We start from the raw sequence: 17,594 nt of genomic DNA, 5'->3' as shown, positions 1-17,594 counted from the left end.
TCAGTCATGTCCGACTCTTTGTGACTCCATGAACCGCAGTACACCAGGCCTCCGTGTCCATCACCAACTCCTGGAGTCCACCCAAACCCATGTCGGTTGAGTCTGTGATGCCATCCAACCATCTCATCCTCTGTTGTCCCCTTTTCCTCCTGCCTTCAGTCTTTTCCAGCATCAGGGTCTTTTCAAATGAGTCAGCTCTTCGCATCAGATGGCCAAAGTATTGGAGTTTCAGCTTCAACATCAGTCCTTCCAATGAACCCCCAGGGCTAATCTCCTTTAGGATGGACTGGTTGGATCTCCTTGCAGTCCAAGGGACTCTCAAGAGTCTTCTCCAACACCACAGTTCAAAAGCATCAATTCTTCAGCGCTGAGCTTTCTTTATAGTCAAACTCTCACATCCATACATGACTACTGGAAAAACCATATCCTTGACTAGGTGGACCTTTGTTGACAAAGTAATGCTCTGCTTTTTAATATGCTGTCTAGGTTGGTCATAACTTTCCTTCCAAGGAATAAGCATCTTTTGATTTCATGGCTGCAATCACCATCTGCAGTGATTTTGGAGCCCAGAAAAATAAAGTCTGACACTGCTTCCACTGTTTCCCCATCTATTTGCCATGAAGTGATGGGACCAGATGCCATGATCTTAGTTTTCTGAATGTTGAGTTTTAAGCCAGCTCTTTCACTTTCCTCTTTCACTTTCATCAAGAGGCTCTTTAGTTCTTTTTCACTTTCTGCCATAAGGGTGGTGTCATCTACATATCTGAGGTTATTGATATTTTCCCCAGGAATCTTGATTCCATCTTGTGCTTCCTCCAGCCCAACATTTCTCATGATGTACTCTACATATAAGTTAAATGTTACTGTCAGAGAAAATTGGACAGCATGTTCAAGGGATCCCTTTGTGTCACTTCTTGCAGCAGCATGTGAATCTATAAATATCTCAATAAAAACTTCAATTAAAAAGAATAAGGTACCTCCGGTACCTTTGCTGAAAATAGACTACAGGCTATATGGGCCTACAGGAGCCCCAGTTAGGAGGGGATTGCAATAGCCCAGGAAACAGATGATGATGACTTTGACCAAAGTGGAAGCAGTGGAGATGGTAAGTCCATGATGTTTTAAAGATAGAACCAAATGTTTGATGGATCAGATGCAGTGTGTGAGAGAAGTCCAAGTTAACTCCAAGATTTGTGGATTGAGCAACTAAAAGAATGGAGTTGCTATTTATTAAATGGTAAAAACATGGCGGGAGTAGTAGGTCTGGGGGAAAAAATGAGAATCTGTTTGTATATTTGTGTTTGAGATATCTGTAAGCCATCCAAGTAGAAATGTTACATAGGTAGAAATTTTTAAGTGTGGAGGTTGGGAGAGAAGTCCAAATTTAAATTATAAATCCAGGAGTTGAAATGAAAAACAAACCAAAACAAAACAGGATTTGTCAGTATATGAAGTCACCTGGGGAGTAAGTATAGAAGAGAGGCTATCCAAGGAATTTAAGTCCTAGGGATGCTTCCTTGTTTAAAGGTAGGGAAGACGAGGAGGAACTAGCAAAGGAGAATGAGCAGCCAAGAGATAAGAGGAGACCAAGAGAAAATAATGGCCCCGTAGCCAAGTGAGAAAAGTGTTTTGGGATGAAAAACGTGATGTCTTACCAGATGCTGCTTCAAGAATTGGCAGTTGGATTTGGCACCATGCAGGTCATTGCTGACAAGATCAATTTGGGTGGAGTAAGTGCTAGGAATGAACACCAGATTGAAGAAGGTAGAATAAGAGGGAGGGAACTTGGGGTACCAAAACCAAATGGTTCTTTTGAGGAATTTTGCTATAAAGAGTCAAGAAATAGTTGAGAGGGAGATGTGAAGTGTCTGGAGGGGGCTATAAAGTCAAAGGAGTGCTTGTTTTTAATTTGGGGAGGTATGTTCCTATCTGTGTGCTGATGGGCATGATCCTGTCGAGAAAGGGCCAACTTTTGGAGTAATAATGTATATATGGGCATGAATGGGATCTTGTCACGGACTATGGGATTGGCCTTAAATAAGAGTCTGAACAGCTGATGAAAACAAGAAGGAAAATAGACTTATGGGTACACATTCAGGTCAGTTGGTAGACATAGCAGTGGGAATTCACATATCCTTTTATGATTGCTTCAATATTCTTAGTGAAATATTAAGGTGGAATCTTCATCCGAGAGTGATAGGTAAAAAATATTAAAGGTTTGAGGGAAAATAAGAAGGTGAAGAAAATAAGAAGTAAAATAGTCATATTAGATTGTGAGAGAGTTACTAGACCAGGGAAATACAATGGGATTACCCACTAGTTTGATGTTAGTGGGGTGATAAATATTAAATATGGCTAGTCGGTTCGTGTGTTTTTTTCATGCTTTATCTAGGAAGAGCGTTTTAACCAGGATTGGGGTTTTGCTAAAAGAGTTCCTGAGAGAGAGAGAGAAGATCAAAGAATTTGAGTTGTGGAGGGATATGATTATTGGTGATGATTAGCCTTAGGTTACAGCCATGGGCTGTAGAGCTAACAGAGGGCAGAGGACCAGACCCTCGGAAGAAAGTCAGGCACTCAGAGACTGGGCGTTGGAAGTGTCAGCTGTGTGGATCTTGAAATCACAGTGATTGCTATGTGGCAAACTCATGATCACCTCTTCCTCAGCCGTTTCACAATAATTGCCAAAAATATTGGAGAGAAAATAAGTCAGGAACAGTAATTGTGTAGTATTTTTTTTTTTTAAATCATGGCAGATATTTGCTTGTTTCACTTTTTAGACTGAGCTCTTTGCAAAAGATGATGCCAAAAATAGTATTGACAAAGTCATGCCCTTTTGCGGGGGAGGGCGGGTATGGAGGAGCCAAGCCGCACAGTTCGCAGGATCTCATTTTCTGGACCAGGGATTGAACCTGGGCCAAAGCAGGAAAAGCCCAGGATCCTAATCACTGGGCCACCAAGCCATAGCCAGCAGTTTTATTTAGTAGTTTTTAATTGCTTTATTTTGGTTAGTTAGTTGGTTATTATTATTACTAGTTTGTTGAAAATTTATTAAAACAATTTACAATGTGGAGCTCAAAACAAACCATTATGAAGCTATTAACCAAAATCCTTTTTTTTTCCCCAGACCTCGAAATATAGGTAGCATAGGGCCATGTTCAGCCCTTCAGGAAAAATAGGTATAGAACAACAAAATATTTATTAAATACAAACTGAAATTAGCACAGGGGTCAGCCCTTCAGGCATCTCTTGTCCTTATCTCCTTAGAGCCAGTCTGTGGACAAGTTCTTTTGTTTCTGAAATACATTACATGTTTTTTCCTACTTCTGTCTTCACAGCTATAAATTCAAGCAAAGCCATCACTGCTTCTGACTTAGATTACTACTGTTAGGAGAGTCCTAGGTTGAGAAATTTTTGCAAGAGACTTTTAGATCTTGGCTGAAAAGTCACCTTTCAGAACAGTCATCAGAACCACTTAAAGTAACTTTCCTGACTCTCACGTCACCTATAGCATTGTCCTAGGTTTTTCTTATCATATGTGTTATTATTACTTTGGGTCTTCTGTTCATTGTTTTTGTCTTTCTGCCACCTTTAAACTAAATTGGAGCAGGGAACTTGGGCTATTTTGTATACTACTCCTGCCTATTGCCTGGAACAAGTCAATTTCTGGTGCAGGAGATGTTCAAAAATATTTGTTGAATGAATATTAAGTATATTGGAAAGCAAATAATCATCTGGGAATCTTGAGACAGAAAAAAAAAGTTTCTAATCTGGTGGGCCAGGTTAGTTCAGTACCAATGGGTCCTAGGAGAAGCCAGTGAGGAAAAGACACACAGTCTTAAGCCCAGCACATCTGAAGAGTGAGGCTTGGTAGTCTGCAAGGAGGAAATTCATTTCTTTACTCATAAGAAAATCAACTCTTTATCAGGGCATGTGTTTCATTTCAGAAGTCTGGTGACTGATAGTCAGATGTTTTTTCTTTTAACTGGGGAAGATTAGACAACAGAGAATTCTGAATGGTTTGATACTAAAGGAAGAAAAGATGACTAATGTAGAGGCTGTAAAGAATTAGCAGAAGTATGGAAAGTTGATTGTTGTTGTTCAGTAGCTAAGTCGTGTCCAACTCTTTGTGACCCCACGAGTTGCAGTACGCTAGGCTCCTCTGTCTTCCACTATCTCCTGGAATTTGCTCAGATTCATGTCCATTGAGTCAGTAATGCTATCTCACCGTCTCATTCTCTGTTGCCTCCTTCTCCTTCTGCCTTCAATCTTCCCCAGCATCAGGGTCTTTTCCAATGAGTCAGCTCTTCTCATCAAGTCGCCAAAGTATTGGAACTTCAGCTTCAGCTTTAGTCCTTCCAATTAATATTCAGGGTTGATATCCTTTAGGAAATGAAATTGACTGGTTTGATCTCTGTGCAGTCCAAGGGACTCTTAAGAGTCTTCTCCAGCACCACAGTTCAAAAAGCATCAATGCTATAGTGCTCAGCCTTCTTTATGGTCCATTTCTCATATCCGTACATGACTAATGGAAAAACCATAGCCTTGACTATAGTGGACCTTTGTTGGCTAAGTGATGTCTTTGCTTTTTAACACTGTCTAGGTTTGTTGTAGCTTTCCTGCCAAGAAGCAATTGTCTTTTAATTTCACAACTGCAGTCACCGTCCACAGTGTTTTTGGAGCCCAATAAAATAAAATCTGTCACTGCTTCCACATATTTCCCTTCTATTTGCCATGAAGTGATGGGACTGGATGCTATGTTCTTAGTTTTTTAAATATTGAGTTTCAAGCCAGCTTTTTCACTTTCCTCTTCCACCCTCACCAAGAGGCTCTTTAGTTCTTTACTTTCTACCATTAGCATGGTATCATCTGCATAGTCTGAGGTAGTTGATATTTCTCCCGGCAATCTTGATTGCAGCTTGTGATTCGTCCAGCCTGGCATTTCATGTGATGTACTCTACATGTAAGTTAAACAAGCAGGGTGACAATATACAGCCTTGTTGTACTCCTTTCCCAATTTGGGAACAAGGAGATTGTAGATATCTGGGACAGGTAGTTGTTAGTTGTTATTCAGTCACTAAATTGTGTCTGACTCTTTGGGGTCCCATGGACTGCAGTACGCCAGGTTTCCCTGTCTTTTACTATCTCCCAGAGTTTACTCAAGCTCATGTCCATTGATTTGGTGGTGCCATCCAACCATCTCATTCTCTGTCACCCCCTTCTCCTCCTGCACTCAATCTTTCCCAGCATCAAAGTCTTTTCCAATATGTTGACTCATCAGGTAACTAAACAAAATGATCACATGGATCACAGCCTTGTGTAACTCAGTAAAGCTATGAACCATGCCATGCAGGGCCACCTGCTAAAGACAAATGGGTCATGGGAGAGTTCTGACAGAATGTGGTCCACTGAAGAAGGGAACCACAAACCACTTCAGTATTCCTGCCTCGAGAACCCCATGAAAGTACGGAAAGGGGCAGGTAGAGGGGCTTAAAAAAGGAAAGGGGAAGTGATACGTGATCCAGTTAAATCAAAATTGTCTTACCTATGGATAACCAAGTATTATGCCTCTTGATGGCATCCCAGTAAGAAATGAGCTCTGGGAGAGAATCTCTTCTGTGAGGGACTCACAGTGTCCAGCAAGACAGACAGACAATGACTGAATACACTGTCATTGTTGCTTTGACTTGAGATAGAGGATGTCTTTATAAGTAGTTGGCCACCCAACCCTGGAATAGAATTTCATGTGGTGGTCCTCAGCTTTGTTTTGCAGAGACCTGATTTCAATCCATCAGTTGGTGCCTGATTTCTTAAAAAATGGCCCATACTAACCATGCTCATAAAAGATTGGTACTTCATTCAAAACATCAGTTAATATTAATTTACAGTGAGGAAAGCTATGTGAATAGCCAAGTTTTAATTAGATTTCTTGGTGAGCACGGAGAAGAATAAGGGGAACTGAGTAAATGTTGAATGACATTACACATTGGCCATCTGAGCTGCTTCGTACAAGGCATAGAACTGCAATGGGAACTAGCCAGTCACATCTGCTGACCAGGATATCGAGCTTCCCTTGTGCTGAATGAACACAGCCAAATCTTTCTTAATGAACCCCATTTTCTTATATCTGCATGGCAACCCCTTCTTTCTGTGGTTATGTTACTACCATTCTAGGGTCATCTGTTGTACTTTTTTGGGAAACATTCTCTTTTCATCCTCATATGTTGATCTTATCTGTTGAAGATACCGATCTTTCCTGGGGGTGGGAATGGAGAGCAGAGAAAATGTCCAGGATGATTTGTATGACGTTTACTTAGGCCTTAAAGAATATGTAAGGATTTGAGGACAGAGGAAGATGAGAAAGAGTGCATTCATTGTGGAGAGAGGGAAATAAGCAAAGGCATAGAGAGCTAAAACTTAAGGGTCTGTTTGGCATATAGGCTATGTGATGGTCAGCAGCCAGAGATGATGTTGGAAAGCTAGCTGGGATCCGTTTGTAAACTTCATATCTCATATTGAGGAGTTTCGATTTTATCTGGTAGGTCAGGAGTTGGCAGATGGTAAATACTTCAGGTTTGACATACCATATCGGTCTCTGTTGCATTTACTCAACTTTGCCATTGTAGCACAAGAGCAACCACAGACAGTACATAAGAGAGTGACTGTGAGTATGTTCCAATAAAACGTTACTTACAAAAATAGGCAGCAGGCCAAATGACACTGTACTTTACCTTATCCCATTGAAGATACTGTGAGACTTAGAAATTTGAACCAGAGCACATGACCACATGTGTGCATTAAAGAGAGAAAAGATAAGAGGCTGAACCCAGAGCCTGCCCTATTGAAATAGTGATGAAATGAGGATTAACTCCTCATATATTGAAAGAATATAACTCTGAATCATGTAATTCCAGTTGTGGGGTTTTTTTGTCTTTTTTTTTTTTTTTTACTGGAAGAATTTTTTGATTCTTTTTTAATTGAAGGATAATTAATTTACAGAATTTTGTTGGTTTCTGCCAAACATCAACATGAATCAGCCATAGGTATACACATATCCCCTCCCTCTTGAACCTCCCTCCCACCTCCCTCCCCATCCCACCTCTCTAGGTTGTTACAGAGCCCCTGTTTGAGTTCTCTGAGTCACATAGCAAATTCCCATTGGCTATCTATGTAAAATAGATAGCCTCTCCTTCCTCCCCTCCCCCCACCACATCCATAGGTCTGTTCTCTATGTCAGTGTCTCCATTAGTTCAGTTCAGTCACTCAGTCTTGTCCGACTCTTTGCAACCCCATGAACCGCAGCACGCCAGGCCTCCCTGTCCGTCACCAACTCCCGGAGTTTACTCAAACTCATGTCCATTGAGTCAGTGATGCCATCCAACCATCTCATCCTCTGTCGTCCCCTTCTCCTCCTGCCCTCAATCTTTCCCAGCATCAGTGTCTTGTCCAGTGAGTCAGTTCTTCACATCAGGTGGCCAAAGTATTGAAGTTTCAGCTTCAGCATCAGTCCTTCCAATGAATACTCAGGACTCATCTCCTTTAGGATGGACTGGTTGGATCTCCCTGCAGTCCAAGGGACTCTCAAGAGTCTTCTCCAACACCACATTCAAAAGCATCAGTTCTTCAGCGCTCAACTTTCTTTATAGTCAAACTTTCACATCCATACATGACTACAGGAAAAACCATAGCTTTGAGTAGACGGACCTTTTTTGGCAAAATAATGTCTCTGCATTTTAATATGCTCTCTAGGATGGTCATAACTTTTCTTCCAAGGAGCAAACATTTTTTAATTTCATGGCTACAGACACCATCTGCAGTGATTTTGGAGCCCAACAAAGTAAAGTCAGCCACTGTTTCCATTGTTTCCCTATCTATTTGCCATGAAGTGATGGGACCCAATGCCATGATCTTAGTTTTCTGAATGTTGAGCTTTAAGCCAACTTTTTCACTCTCCTCTTTCACTTTCATCAAGAGGCTCTTTAGTTCTTCTTTGCTTTCTGCTCTAAGTGTGGTGTTATCTGCATATCTGAGGTTATTGATATTTCTCCCAGCAGTCTTGATTCCAGCTTGTATTTCTCATGGTGTACTCTGAATATAAGTTAAATAAGCAGGGTGACAATATACATACTCCTTTACTTGACATACTCCTTTCCCAATTTGAAACCAATCTGTTGTTCCATGTCCAGTTCTAACTGTTGTTTCTTGACCTGCATACAGATTTCTCAGGAGGCAGGTCAGGTGGTCTGGTTTTCCCATCTCTTTAAGAATTTTACACAAGAACAATTAAAGCAGTTCTACCTGGTGCTGATGCAGTGATAAATATAAATGTAAATATGGCATCTGGAACCTCACAGTAGTGCTTCATTTAAAGTGATCCCGAAGATCTAGAATATAGCTATTTAAAAAATCTAAATAGAAAGCTAAAATTTAAAACATCTGTCAAATGAGATGGCTGACAATCCATCACGAAGTCATGTGTGAAAAAGGAGGATTCTAGAGACAGGTAATAACTGAAAAGAAGTCGGTTAATGATATGAAGGCTTTTGGCCCAGAATATTTCAGGAGTTTCCTTATGTTCCTTGGTATTGCTTCCACTATCTGAAATCCATTGGAGAGCAGTGGCAGAGTGAAAAGGAAACTGTATCCTGGCAGCAGTTCCTCTAGACTTTAGGGACTATTTTAACAAAGTTCTTCAGCCTGTGAGTAGTACAAGATAGACTGCCAGGAGGAGAGAGATCTGGCTGTCAGTTTATACAGTTTGTTCCCCTAGAGTAGAGCAGGACTCTGAAAGCCTGGTTCCAGACCGACTGTATCAGCACCGCCTGGCAGCTTGTTAAAAATGCAGCTTTTCAGCCCTACCCCTGAGCCTACTCAGTCAGGAAACGTGGGGTGGGGCCTCAGGGTGACGTTCTAACAAGCCCTCCAGGGGGTTCTGAGTCACTCTAAAACTTGAAGACTGCTGCTTTGCTCCAAAAAATGAGTCAAGGATAGAGAACTAAAGAGTTTGATCATACCAGAATTTCAAGTTTAAACATTTTCTACTTCTGCCTAAAAGTTTACTTAATTGGCAAAACTAATTTTTGCTTATATACAACCTTTTTTTAAAAAATGACTTTGAGACTATTATGTTAAAAAAAAATCTATTCCTGTACTGTTTAAATTATGAAGTGTGTTTTTAGGAAATGGATTTTACATTAGCTTGGTGATTAAAAGAAGTTCCTGTAGACTCAGTGTCCTTCTCTAGGACACTGGTTGAAACCATTTAGCATTTGTTCTCCTTCCAGTGTCAAAGGGCAAACAAGAGAGGACATGTTATCCATGGACAGAAAGCAGAGCTAAGCACAGCTTCCAGAGCTTCCCTTCCTAAGAAGTTCAAAGCTTCTCTTGCTGATGCTTGGCATATTGTCACTACACAGCTAATCCTCAGTGAAGGATGAGAGGTACAATCAAGTTAGGAATCTGAACCCTTTTGGTGAGTTTTGAGCAACGTTAGGTAGGATGAACTACCTGGAAGTTCTTGCGTCTTGGCAAAATTTCATAGTCTGAACTTAAAGGAAATGCCTTTGCATTGCTTTGAAAAGGAAAAAACAAGCCAAGGAAGTAAATTCCTTAGATAATTGAAAAACACTTTGATATGTTTCCCCCAAGAAATACCTTAATAAATTAGTAAGAGTTAGACCAGCTGGGCCTGGCTGGTGGGCGCCACCGCCCGCCTGCCACGGAGAGCCAGCGCAGGGCCCGGGCCGCTTCGGACCATGGCCCTGTACCGCACAGAGGAGCGCGGCCAGCCCCACTCTCCCGATTACCGCCTCTTTTTCAAGAATGTAGCTGGTCACTACATTTCCCCCTTTCATGATATTCCTCTGAAGGTGGACTCTGAAGAGGAAAATGGCATTCCTACAAAAAGAGCACAAAATGATGAATATGAGGTCATGTGCATTTTAGCCTGAGAGAAGAAAAGCAGACTGGAAGTACACTCCTAGTGATCAGGAGCAAATGAATGTGTTTAACATGGTTGTGGAAGTACCTCGGTGGACAAATGCTAAAATGGAGATTTGCCACGAAGGAACCGTTGAATCCCATTAAACAAGATGTGAAGGATGGCAAGCTTCGCTATGTGGCAAATATCTTTCCTCACAAGGGTTATATATGGAATTATGGTGCCCTCCCTCAGACTTGGGAAGATCCCCATCGAAAAGATAAGAGCACAGACTGCTGTGGAGATAATGATCCTATTGATGTTTGTGAAATAGGCTCAAAGGTTCTTTCTTGTGGAGAAGTTGTTCATGTGAAGATCCTTGGAGTTTTGGCTCTTATTGATCAGGGTGAAACAGATTGGAAGTTAATTGCTATCAATGTGAATGATCCTGAAGCCTCAAAGTTTCATGATATTGAAGATGTTAAGAAGTACAAACCCGGTTACTTAGAAGCTATGCTTAATTGGTTTAGATTTTGTAAGATACCAGAGGGAAAACCGGAAAACCAGTTTGCTTTTAATGGAGAATTCAAGAACAAGGCTTTTGCTCTTGAAATCATTAAATCTACTCATGAATGTTGGAAAGCATTGCTTATGGACAAGTGTGATGGCGGGGCTAAAAATTGCACAAATGTGCAGGTATGTGATAGCCCTTTCCGTTGCTCTCAAGAGGAAGCAAGATCATTAGTTGAATCGGTGTCGTTTTCATTGAATAAAGGAAGTAATGAAGAAGATCAAGTATGGCACTTCCTTGGCCAGTGATTAGAACATCTGAAGGTCTTCCATCAGGATTCCAGCCTCTAAGAACTCCGAGATTCAATCTCCCCCAAGTGCTCGAAACAGGCAGAATTTGCTCATTAACTTCCTGTTGAAACTTCTTTTTTTTTCCTTCAAGCTTTTTGCAGTATGCAATGTGTAAATAAACATTGACATTTTTTAATTAAAAAAATAAATAAATAAATTAGTAAGAGTTAAAATGGGAGAAGAGGTTTGAAATGTATAACTGACAAAGATTAGTATCCAGAATATGGTAAAGAGCATCTATCCTGTTTTTTAAAGATAACACAATATAAAAATGGGCAGAGGTTCTTCATAGACTAAGGAACACCACTGTGTCTAAGTGACGAAGGCCAAGAACATAAAAAGATGCACAGCCTCATTACAGCTCAGCAAAATGCAAATTAAAACCACAATGAAATATCATTTCATATCTACCAGAGTGGGTAAAAATACCCCACCTCTGATAATATCAGCAGTTAGCAAGGATGAGCAACATGAATTGTCATGCACTGAATCTTCCATGAATCTAAATTGGTACAATTACTTTAAAAATAGTTTAACATTACCTAGTAAAGTTGGTAATACCATACCCTTGTCCCAGCAATTCCATTCCTAGCTTTGGACAACTTGGAGAAACTCTTGCACATGTATACCAGGAAAAGAGGCAATAAGCAGCCTATTTCACAGAAGAAAAATAGAGCTGGAAAGACTACAGGTCTTCAGATGTTCATTTATACAGTGGAATATTATATAGAAATGAAAATGGAAGAATTCAGCTCTAAATATGAACTCAAAGCAACATTGAGTATAAAAAGCTTGTGTTGTGTGTCCTACTTGTGGACACAATGTGGGGAGGGAGAGTGAGATGAGCATCAGCATATATACACTATCAGGTGTGGGATGGCTGGCTGGTGAGAAGTTGCCGTGTGGCACAGGGAGCCCAGTCTTGTGCTCTGTGATGACCTGGAGGGATGGGATGTGGAGGGGGTGGGGAGGGAATGTTTGTATGATTATGGCTGATTTGCATTGTTGTATGGCAGAAACCAACACGGCATTGTAAGAAATTTTTAAATTAAATAAATATATCAGGAAAAAGATAGGATACATAATGTACAAGTCCACATATGTATATGTACCAAAAATAGCAAAATTAAAGCTGTTTAAAGGTATGTACATTTGAGGTAAAACTGTAAAGAAAGTAAGAGAATGATTAATTCAAAATTCAGTACTTAAAAAAAAAAATTCAGTACTTCTACTGGCTACTACTTCTAGAGGAAGAGATGGAAAGGGGAACATGAGAGTACTAGTAATGTTCTCTTTCTGAGTCTGGGTTGTATGTTTTCATGGTGTTCATTTTATTAATCTTTAAGCAATACTATTCAGTGCTTTGTGTGACAGATTTTACTTTGGGATAAGAAGCCATCTCTTGGAGTAATCTATTCAGTCACTTTAAGGGATGTCATGTTCCAAACCTATAGATCCTGAGTGGCATGTAACATTGCCTTTGCCCCTAATGCCTCATTCCTATCATATTGCCCATTATGGTACCTTATTAGTAAGATTGAAATGGAGCAGGACCCTATGGATATTGTCCATGTCCTCTACCTGTTTTTTTCCTGTGGAAACTATTTAGCTAAAAAATAAGTTTAATCAGAGAAGTGAGAACATGCAGAAACAAAGGAAAACAGTCACAGGAGGCCAAATAACACTAGTTTTGTCATTAAGCAAAGTCAAGGACTTTGTTTCTCCTCAAGGGCTGTATGTATGTGTTAGTCACTCAGTTGTGTCTGACTCTTTACTACCCGATAGACTGTAGCCCACCAGGTTCTTCTGTCCCTGGGATTCCCCAGTCAGGAATACTGAAGTGAGTAGTCATTCCCTCTCCAGGGATCTTCCCGACCCAGAGATTGAACCCAGGTCTCCTGCACTGCAGGCAGATTCTTTACCTTAAGCTACAGTAAATTCCAGGAACAGAGGGGCCTGGCAAGCTAGAGTCCATGGGATTGCGGAGGGTCAGACATGACTGACTGACACACACACAGGGGCTGTGGATAATGTTTTGAGCCTTGTCCTGTGAGCTGTCATAGATACTGAAAACCCACCAGGTGGAGAAGTTAATTACACGATGATCAGATTGTTAGCCATGACTTAAGTTGACACAATTCCAAGAGCTGACCTCAAGAAATGGAAACCAACCAGCCCTGGAACTAAAGATTAACTGTAGTTAAAACATCAAGATGATGCTGGTCAGACCACCAATGACCAATTTCAGATGCCTGTCAGAGGTGACTGTGCTGTTTCTGTATGTAGCCCCCTCCCTTGGCCTATAAAAGCTCTAGCCCACTGATTGTTGGCCGGGAGAGTGGGGGTTGGCCTTTGGACAGCCCCCCCACCCTCAGCTACTGGCATCCAAAATAAAGCAGTGTCCTTTTCACCAGCCTTGCCTCTTTATTGGCTTTTGAGCAGTGAGCAGCTGAGCTCCACTTTTACAGGATGACCGTTTATTTTATGGCCCCAGCTGGAACACTTGAGAGTAAGGTGAGGGGATGCTCAAAATAATTAATACTTATTTCTTTAAAATATTTATTGAGCAAGATGTTTGCTTTATTGTATGCTATAAACCTCATGGCAAATAGATGGGGAAACAGTTGACAGTGAGACACTTTTATTTTGGGGGGCTACAAAATCCCTGCAGATGGTGACTGCAGCCATGAAATTAAAAGATGCTTGCTCCTTGGAATAAAAGCTATGACCAACCTAGACAGAATATTAAAAAGCAGAGACATTACTTTGCCAACAAAGGTCCATCTAGTCAAAGCTATGGTTTTTCCAGTAGTCATGTGTGGATGTGAGAGTTGGACAATAAAGAAAGCTGAGCGCCAAAGAATTGATGCTTTTGAACTGTGGTGTTGGAGAAGGCTCTTGAGAGTCCCTTGGACTGCAAGGAGATCCAACCAGTCCATCCTAAAGGAGATGAGTCCTGAGTATTCATTGGAAGGACTGATGCTGAAGCTGAAACTCCAATACTCTGGCCACCTGATGTGAAGAACTGACTCACTGGACAAGACACTGATGCTGGGAAAGATTGAAGGCAGGAGGAGAAGGGGAGGACAGAGGATGAGATGGTTGGATGGCATCACTGACTCAATGGACATGAGTTTGAGTAAACTCCAGGAGTTGGTGATGGACAGGGAATCCTGGCATGCTGCAGTCCATGGGGTCGCAAAGAGTCAGATATGACTGAGCAACTGAATTGAACTGATAAACTTCAAAAATATGTTAAACTATATTAAAGACTTTTTGATTTGATCAAACATTAAAAAATAGTGAAAGCTGATTACTCTTAGTACATATTCATGTACTTTTATCATTTTCTTACCCTTATCTGTCTCAAATACCATATCATTGATACTTTAATGAAGGAAGTATTTTTTCAAAATGTTTTCTGTGTTTTCCCCTGTAATTACCTGCCACCTTCTTTAAATTGCATTTTATGGTTAATATATTTGAAAGCGCTAATACCTTCTATTGAATAGTCTCCACAAACTTTATTGTTTTTAATTGAGAAGATATACTCCCTGGTCTTAAAGTTGGAAGTACAGGGGAGGTTTACCAAGCTTAGTAATGACAATAATGATAATAATTGTGTGCTCAAAAAAGCGAAAAATAATCCAGGGTTGCTGCTAAACCAGATGAGGTGCCAGCAGAACAGGTGTAAACCAGACCCATCTAGGGCTGTTCTACAAAATGCCTCTAATTTAACATCTGCATAAGTGCAGCTCCATTTATTTGCTTGTTATTGGACCCAGATGTTTGCTAGCTGACAGACCCCTGTAGTAAACCTTCCTTTCTTCATAGGAGATGAAAACACATAAAAGGATCCAAAAGTGTTACTAGTTTGAGGAGGAAAATGTATTAGTAAAAATATTAAGTTAGGAAAAATTGGGAGAAGGGAGTAGGAAGTGTATCCCAGCTTTGAAGTACTGGGTGTTTTACAGCCGAAAAAAGTTTAGCCACATCGCTAAGTCTCAGGATTGTTTCTTAATCACACAGAAACATTTATGAGACAAATTATCCACATGTGTGGCTAGAACTTATAGAAATACTTCATTTTTATTTCACACTTCTTGCGGTACACATTTTAAGTGTTGTTTTCCTATGGTGCAGTCCTACTGTGTCTGGAAAGATGCTGCTTTTTGAGCCACTTCAGAGCTGTTCGGGAGGGATGGACATGGTCAGGAAATGGTGAAGATCCTTTCCTATCACCAGACCCACCTGACCTATCTTTCCGGTCAGTGGATGACATATCACAACATGGTATTGAGTGTTTTACTAGAGCATTTTCAGAATGCTGTTTTTTTTTTTTTTCTTTAAAGATGCTTTTTCCTGAATGTTAGTATGTATTGTTTAGAATATATATAATATTTCACATTTAAAAAATAATCAGTACACTTTCTTCAGAATTTTATTTCAACTTGGAACCTAGGTTACTTTGCCAAATAAATGTATTATTTTCATAATGCAGCAAAATATAAATTAGAAGGAAAAAAATGCCTTATCAAAAATATTTTTTAAATTCACCTTCTCATTTTTTTCCAATGGCCACTTCTCCTGTGGAGAGTATATTAATAGCCCCTCTACATTGAGTCAGAAAATAATGTTCTTCTAAGCAGTGTACAGCAAAACAAGCATACCTCAAACATACTGTGCTTAAACAAAGTACTCTGATAGCAATCATTGGAAAACCATTGATGGAAAAAATTATATTTTGATACATAAGTTCTTCCCCCCCTAAAACTCAGTTATCAGGAAATCTTAAGTACTATCAAGAAACTGTTGTAATGGATTTGAATTTTATTCGCTCCTTCACCTCTTTCTTCCTAGTTGTGGCTTTCTGTTTCCATTTGGTTGCTTTTTGTCAACAAAAGGCGAAAGGTAAAGGCATTTAATGATTCATAGAGGAGGGTAGTGCGTGATATATGGTCAAATAATTTATGACACATGGAAATTACATTTCATTTAACCTAGAATAGATCGAAGTAAGGTGGACATGACATAACATTTTAAATGTTTTTGTTTTCTTTCCATAGTTTTGAGAAAAAAAAAATCACTTCTCACTGTACCGGATAGCAAAAATTAAGTGACTTCCTCTACTGCAAACCATGGCACTGTCGTTCCGGAAGGACTTAGAAAAATACAAGGACCTGGATGAAGACGAACTCCTTGGAAATCTGTCAGAAATAGAACTGAAACAACTGGAAACTGTTCTGGATGATCTTGACCCTGAGGTAGGTGCTAGGTCATAAAGAGAAATGAAAAAATTTTTCAAACCCTTTGATACTAAGTAGCTGCCTTCGAGCACTTATCTTTTTCATGACTTTTCCCTGACGCTGCTCTCCCACTCCTCCTCTTTATCCAAATGAACTTTTTGCCTCCTTCTCAGTTCCCCCACTTTTGCCTTGTATCTTTAATAACATAACTAGTCTAAGCATTTTTCCAATGTTTTTATTTTCAAACATATCCCGAGATTTTCTCCCTTTTTAGAAATCTTTTCTCTCTGGGCAGGGAATAATGTTTTGGGTAAAATACAGCATATGCCAGCCTTTGTGCCTCTTCAGGGCTTCTTATCAGGGTGGTTGCAGTGTAGAAAGTGTCTCTAGAAGGTTCTTCATGACCTTAAATCTAATTCTTACCTTTCTGAAAGATGCTGAACAAACTGGATCAAAGTTTCTAGTCGTTGGTAGAATAGATCTAAGTAGACTCTGGGCAGTACTGCAGTCCTTGTAAAGCGGACCTGAATATATGTTTTGTTTTGCAAAATGGATGTTGTTTATCTTATACATCACTAAAGGCTAAGGTAGAGACCCTTGATCCTTGAATTATTAATCCCTGGTATGTTTTGGGGGGCAGCAACAGTTGGGGGGCGAAGGTAAGTGGCAGTGAGGGGAGAACACTGAGTTTATGACTCCCTAATCTGAAGGTAATGACTGTTTGCTGGGCTTCTTTTCTTTACCATGTTATATTATACCAAGACATTGATTTTTAGTGCCTTTTATGGATTGTGGTAGAGTTTATTTTATGAAAGTGTTCTTGTCACTACCACACATTTATTTCCTGCTAGAATATTTTTTAATTTTTATTGAGCATTACACTCCTATTCTCAGCATTACTTCAGCACTTGGTTAATGTGTCTGTACTACAGATCAAATCCCTTAACCATAATTGTTATTGTAAAGAAGATTTTTTAGTGCACCTAAGTCTGTGGGATAACTCAGAATTACAGTGCTCTTTTGCATGTCACAGCAGAATCTTCCCCAGGCAGTTCAACCTGTCAGACCTATTTGAATCAAACAGTAGAAACATAAGCTTTCATCTAGTCCAGAGTTCTCAACCTTGGCACTGTTGACATTTGGGGCTGGCTAATTCTTTGCTGTGGGCTGTCTGATGCATTATAGGATGTTCAGCAGCATCCTAGACCTCTGCTCACTACATACTAATAGCACACCCTCCTGTTTTAAAATGTACCTGGGATTTTGTTTTAATCAGGTCTGGTAAGATGACATGTAAAAATAATTTCCTTGAAAGAAGAGTTTATTACTTACAGTTCCCAACAGCAGGAGGCAGCCCAAACCACACAGGGCCGCCAGGGGAAGCAGTGGTTTGGCCAGGAGGCAGAAGGAATGAGGAGCAAGTATGGCCTAGAACTTTTATTGTGCTTTCCAAGGGAAAGAATAGGTGAGACAGGGTAAGCAAGTGTGAGCAAGCTTAGAATTGGACAGTTTGAATAGTTTCAGTGTCTCTGGGCTACAGGAGTGGCCTCTAGTTTATCTGGTATCTGGTC

The 17,594-nt window shown here is 40.2% G+C and overlaps 2 protein-coding genes across 2 annotated transcripts in view; both read left to right on the top strand.

Moving 5' to 3' along the window:
- TMOD3 (tropomodulin 3) overlaps positions 1–17,594 on the top strand; it is an 86,862-nt gene that overhangs the window by 22,322 nt on the left and 46,946 nt on the right. Inside the window, exon 2 of the mRNA XM_070469274.1 lies at positions 15,844–16,041. Coding sequence (XP_070325375.1) covers positions 15,916–16,041 — 126 coding nt within the window. The 5' untranslated portion in view covers positions 15,844–15,915. The remainder of the gene's footprint in view (positions 1–15,843; positions 16,042–17,594) is intronic.
- Positions 1,647–10,876, top strand: LOC110121911 (inorganic pyrophosphatase 2, mitochondrial-like). Its single transcript, XM_020869205.2, is given in 4 exon segments — positions 1,647–1,730; positions 9,675–9,880; positions 9,996–10,053; positions 10,055–10,876. Coding segments are annotated over 4 exon segments (1,029 nt in total). The 3' UTR covers positions 10,736–10,876.

The sequence above is a fragment of the Odocoileus virginianus genome, chromosome 6 (assembly GCF_023699985.2).
Source record: "Odocoileus virginianus isolate 20LAN1187 ecotype Illinois chromosome 6, Ovbor_1.2, whole genome shotgun sequence".
Taxonomy (NCBI): Eukaryota; Metazoa; Chordata; class Mammalia; order Artiodactyla; family Cervidae; genus Odocoileus; species Odocoileus virginianus.
This window is presented reverse-complemented; position numbering and strand designations above follow the sequence as displayed.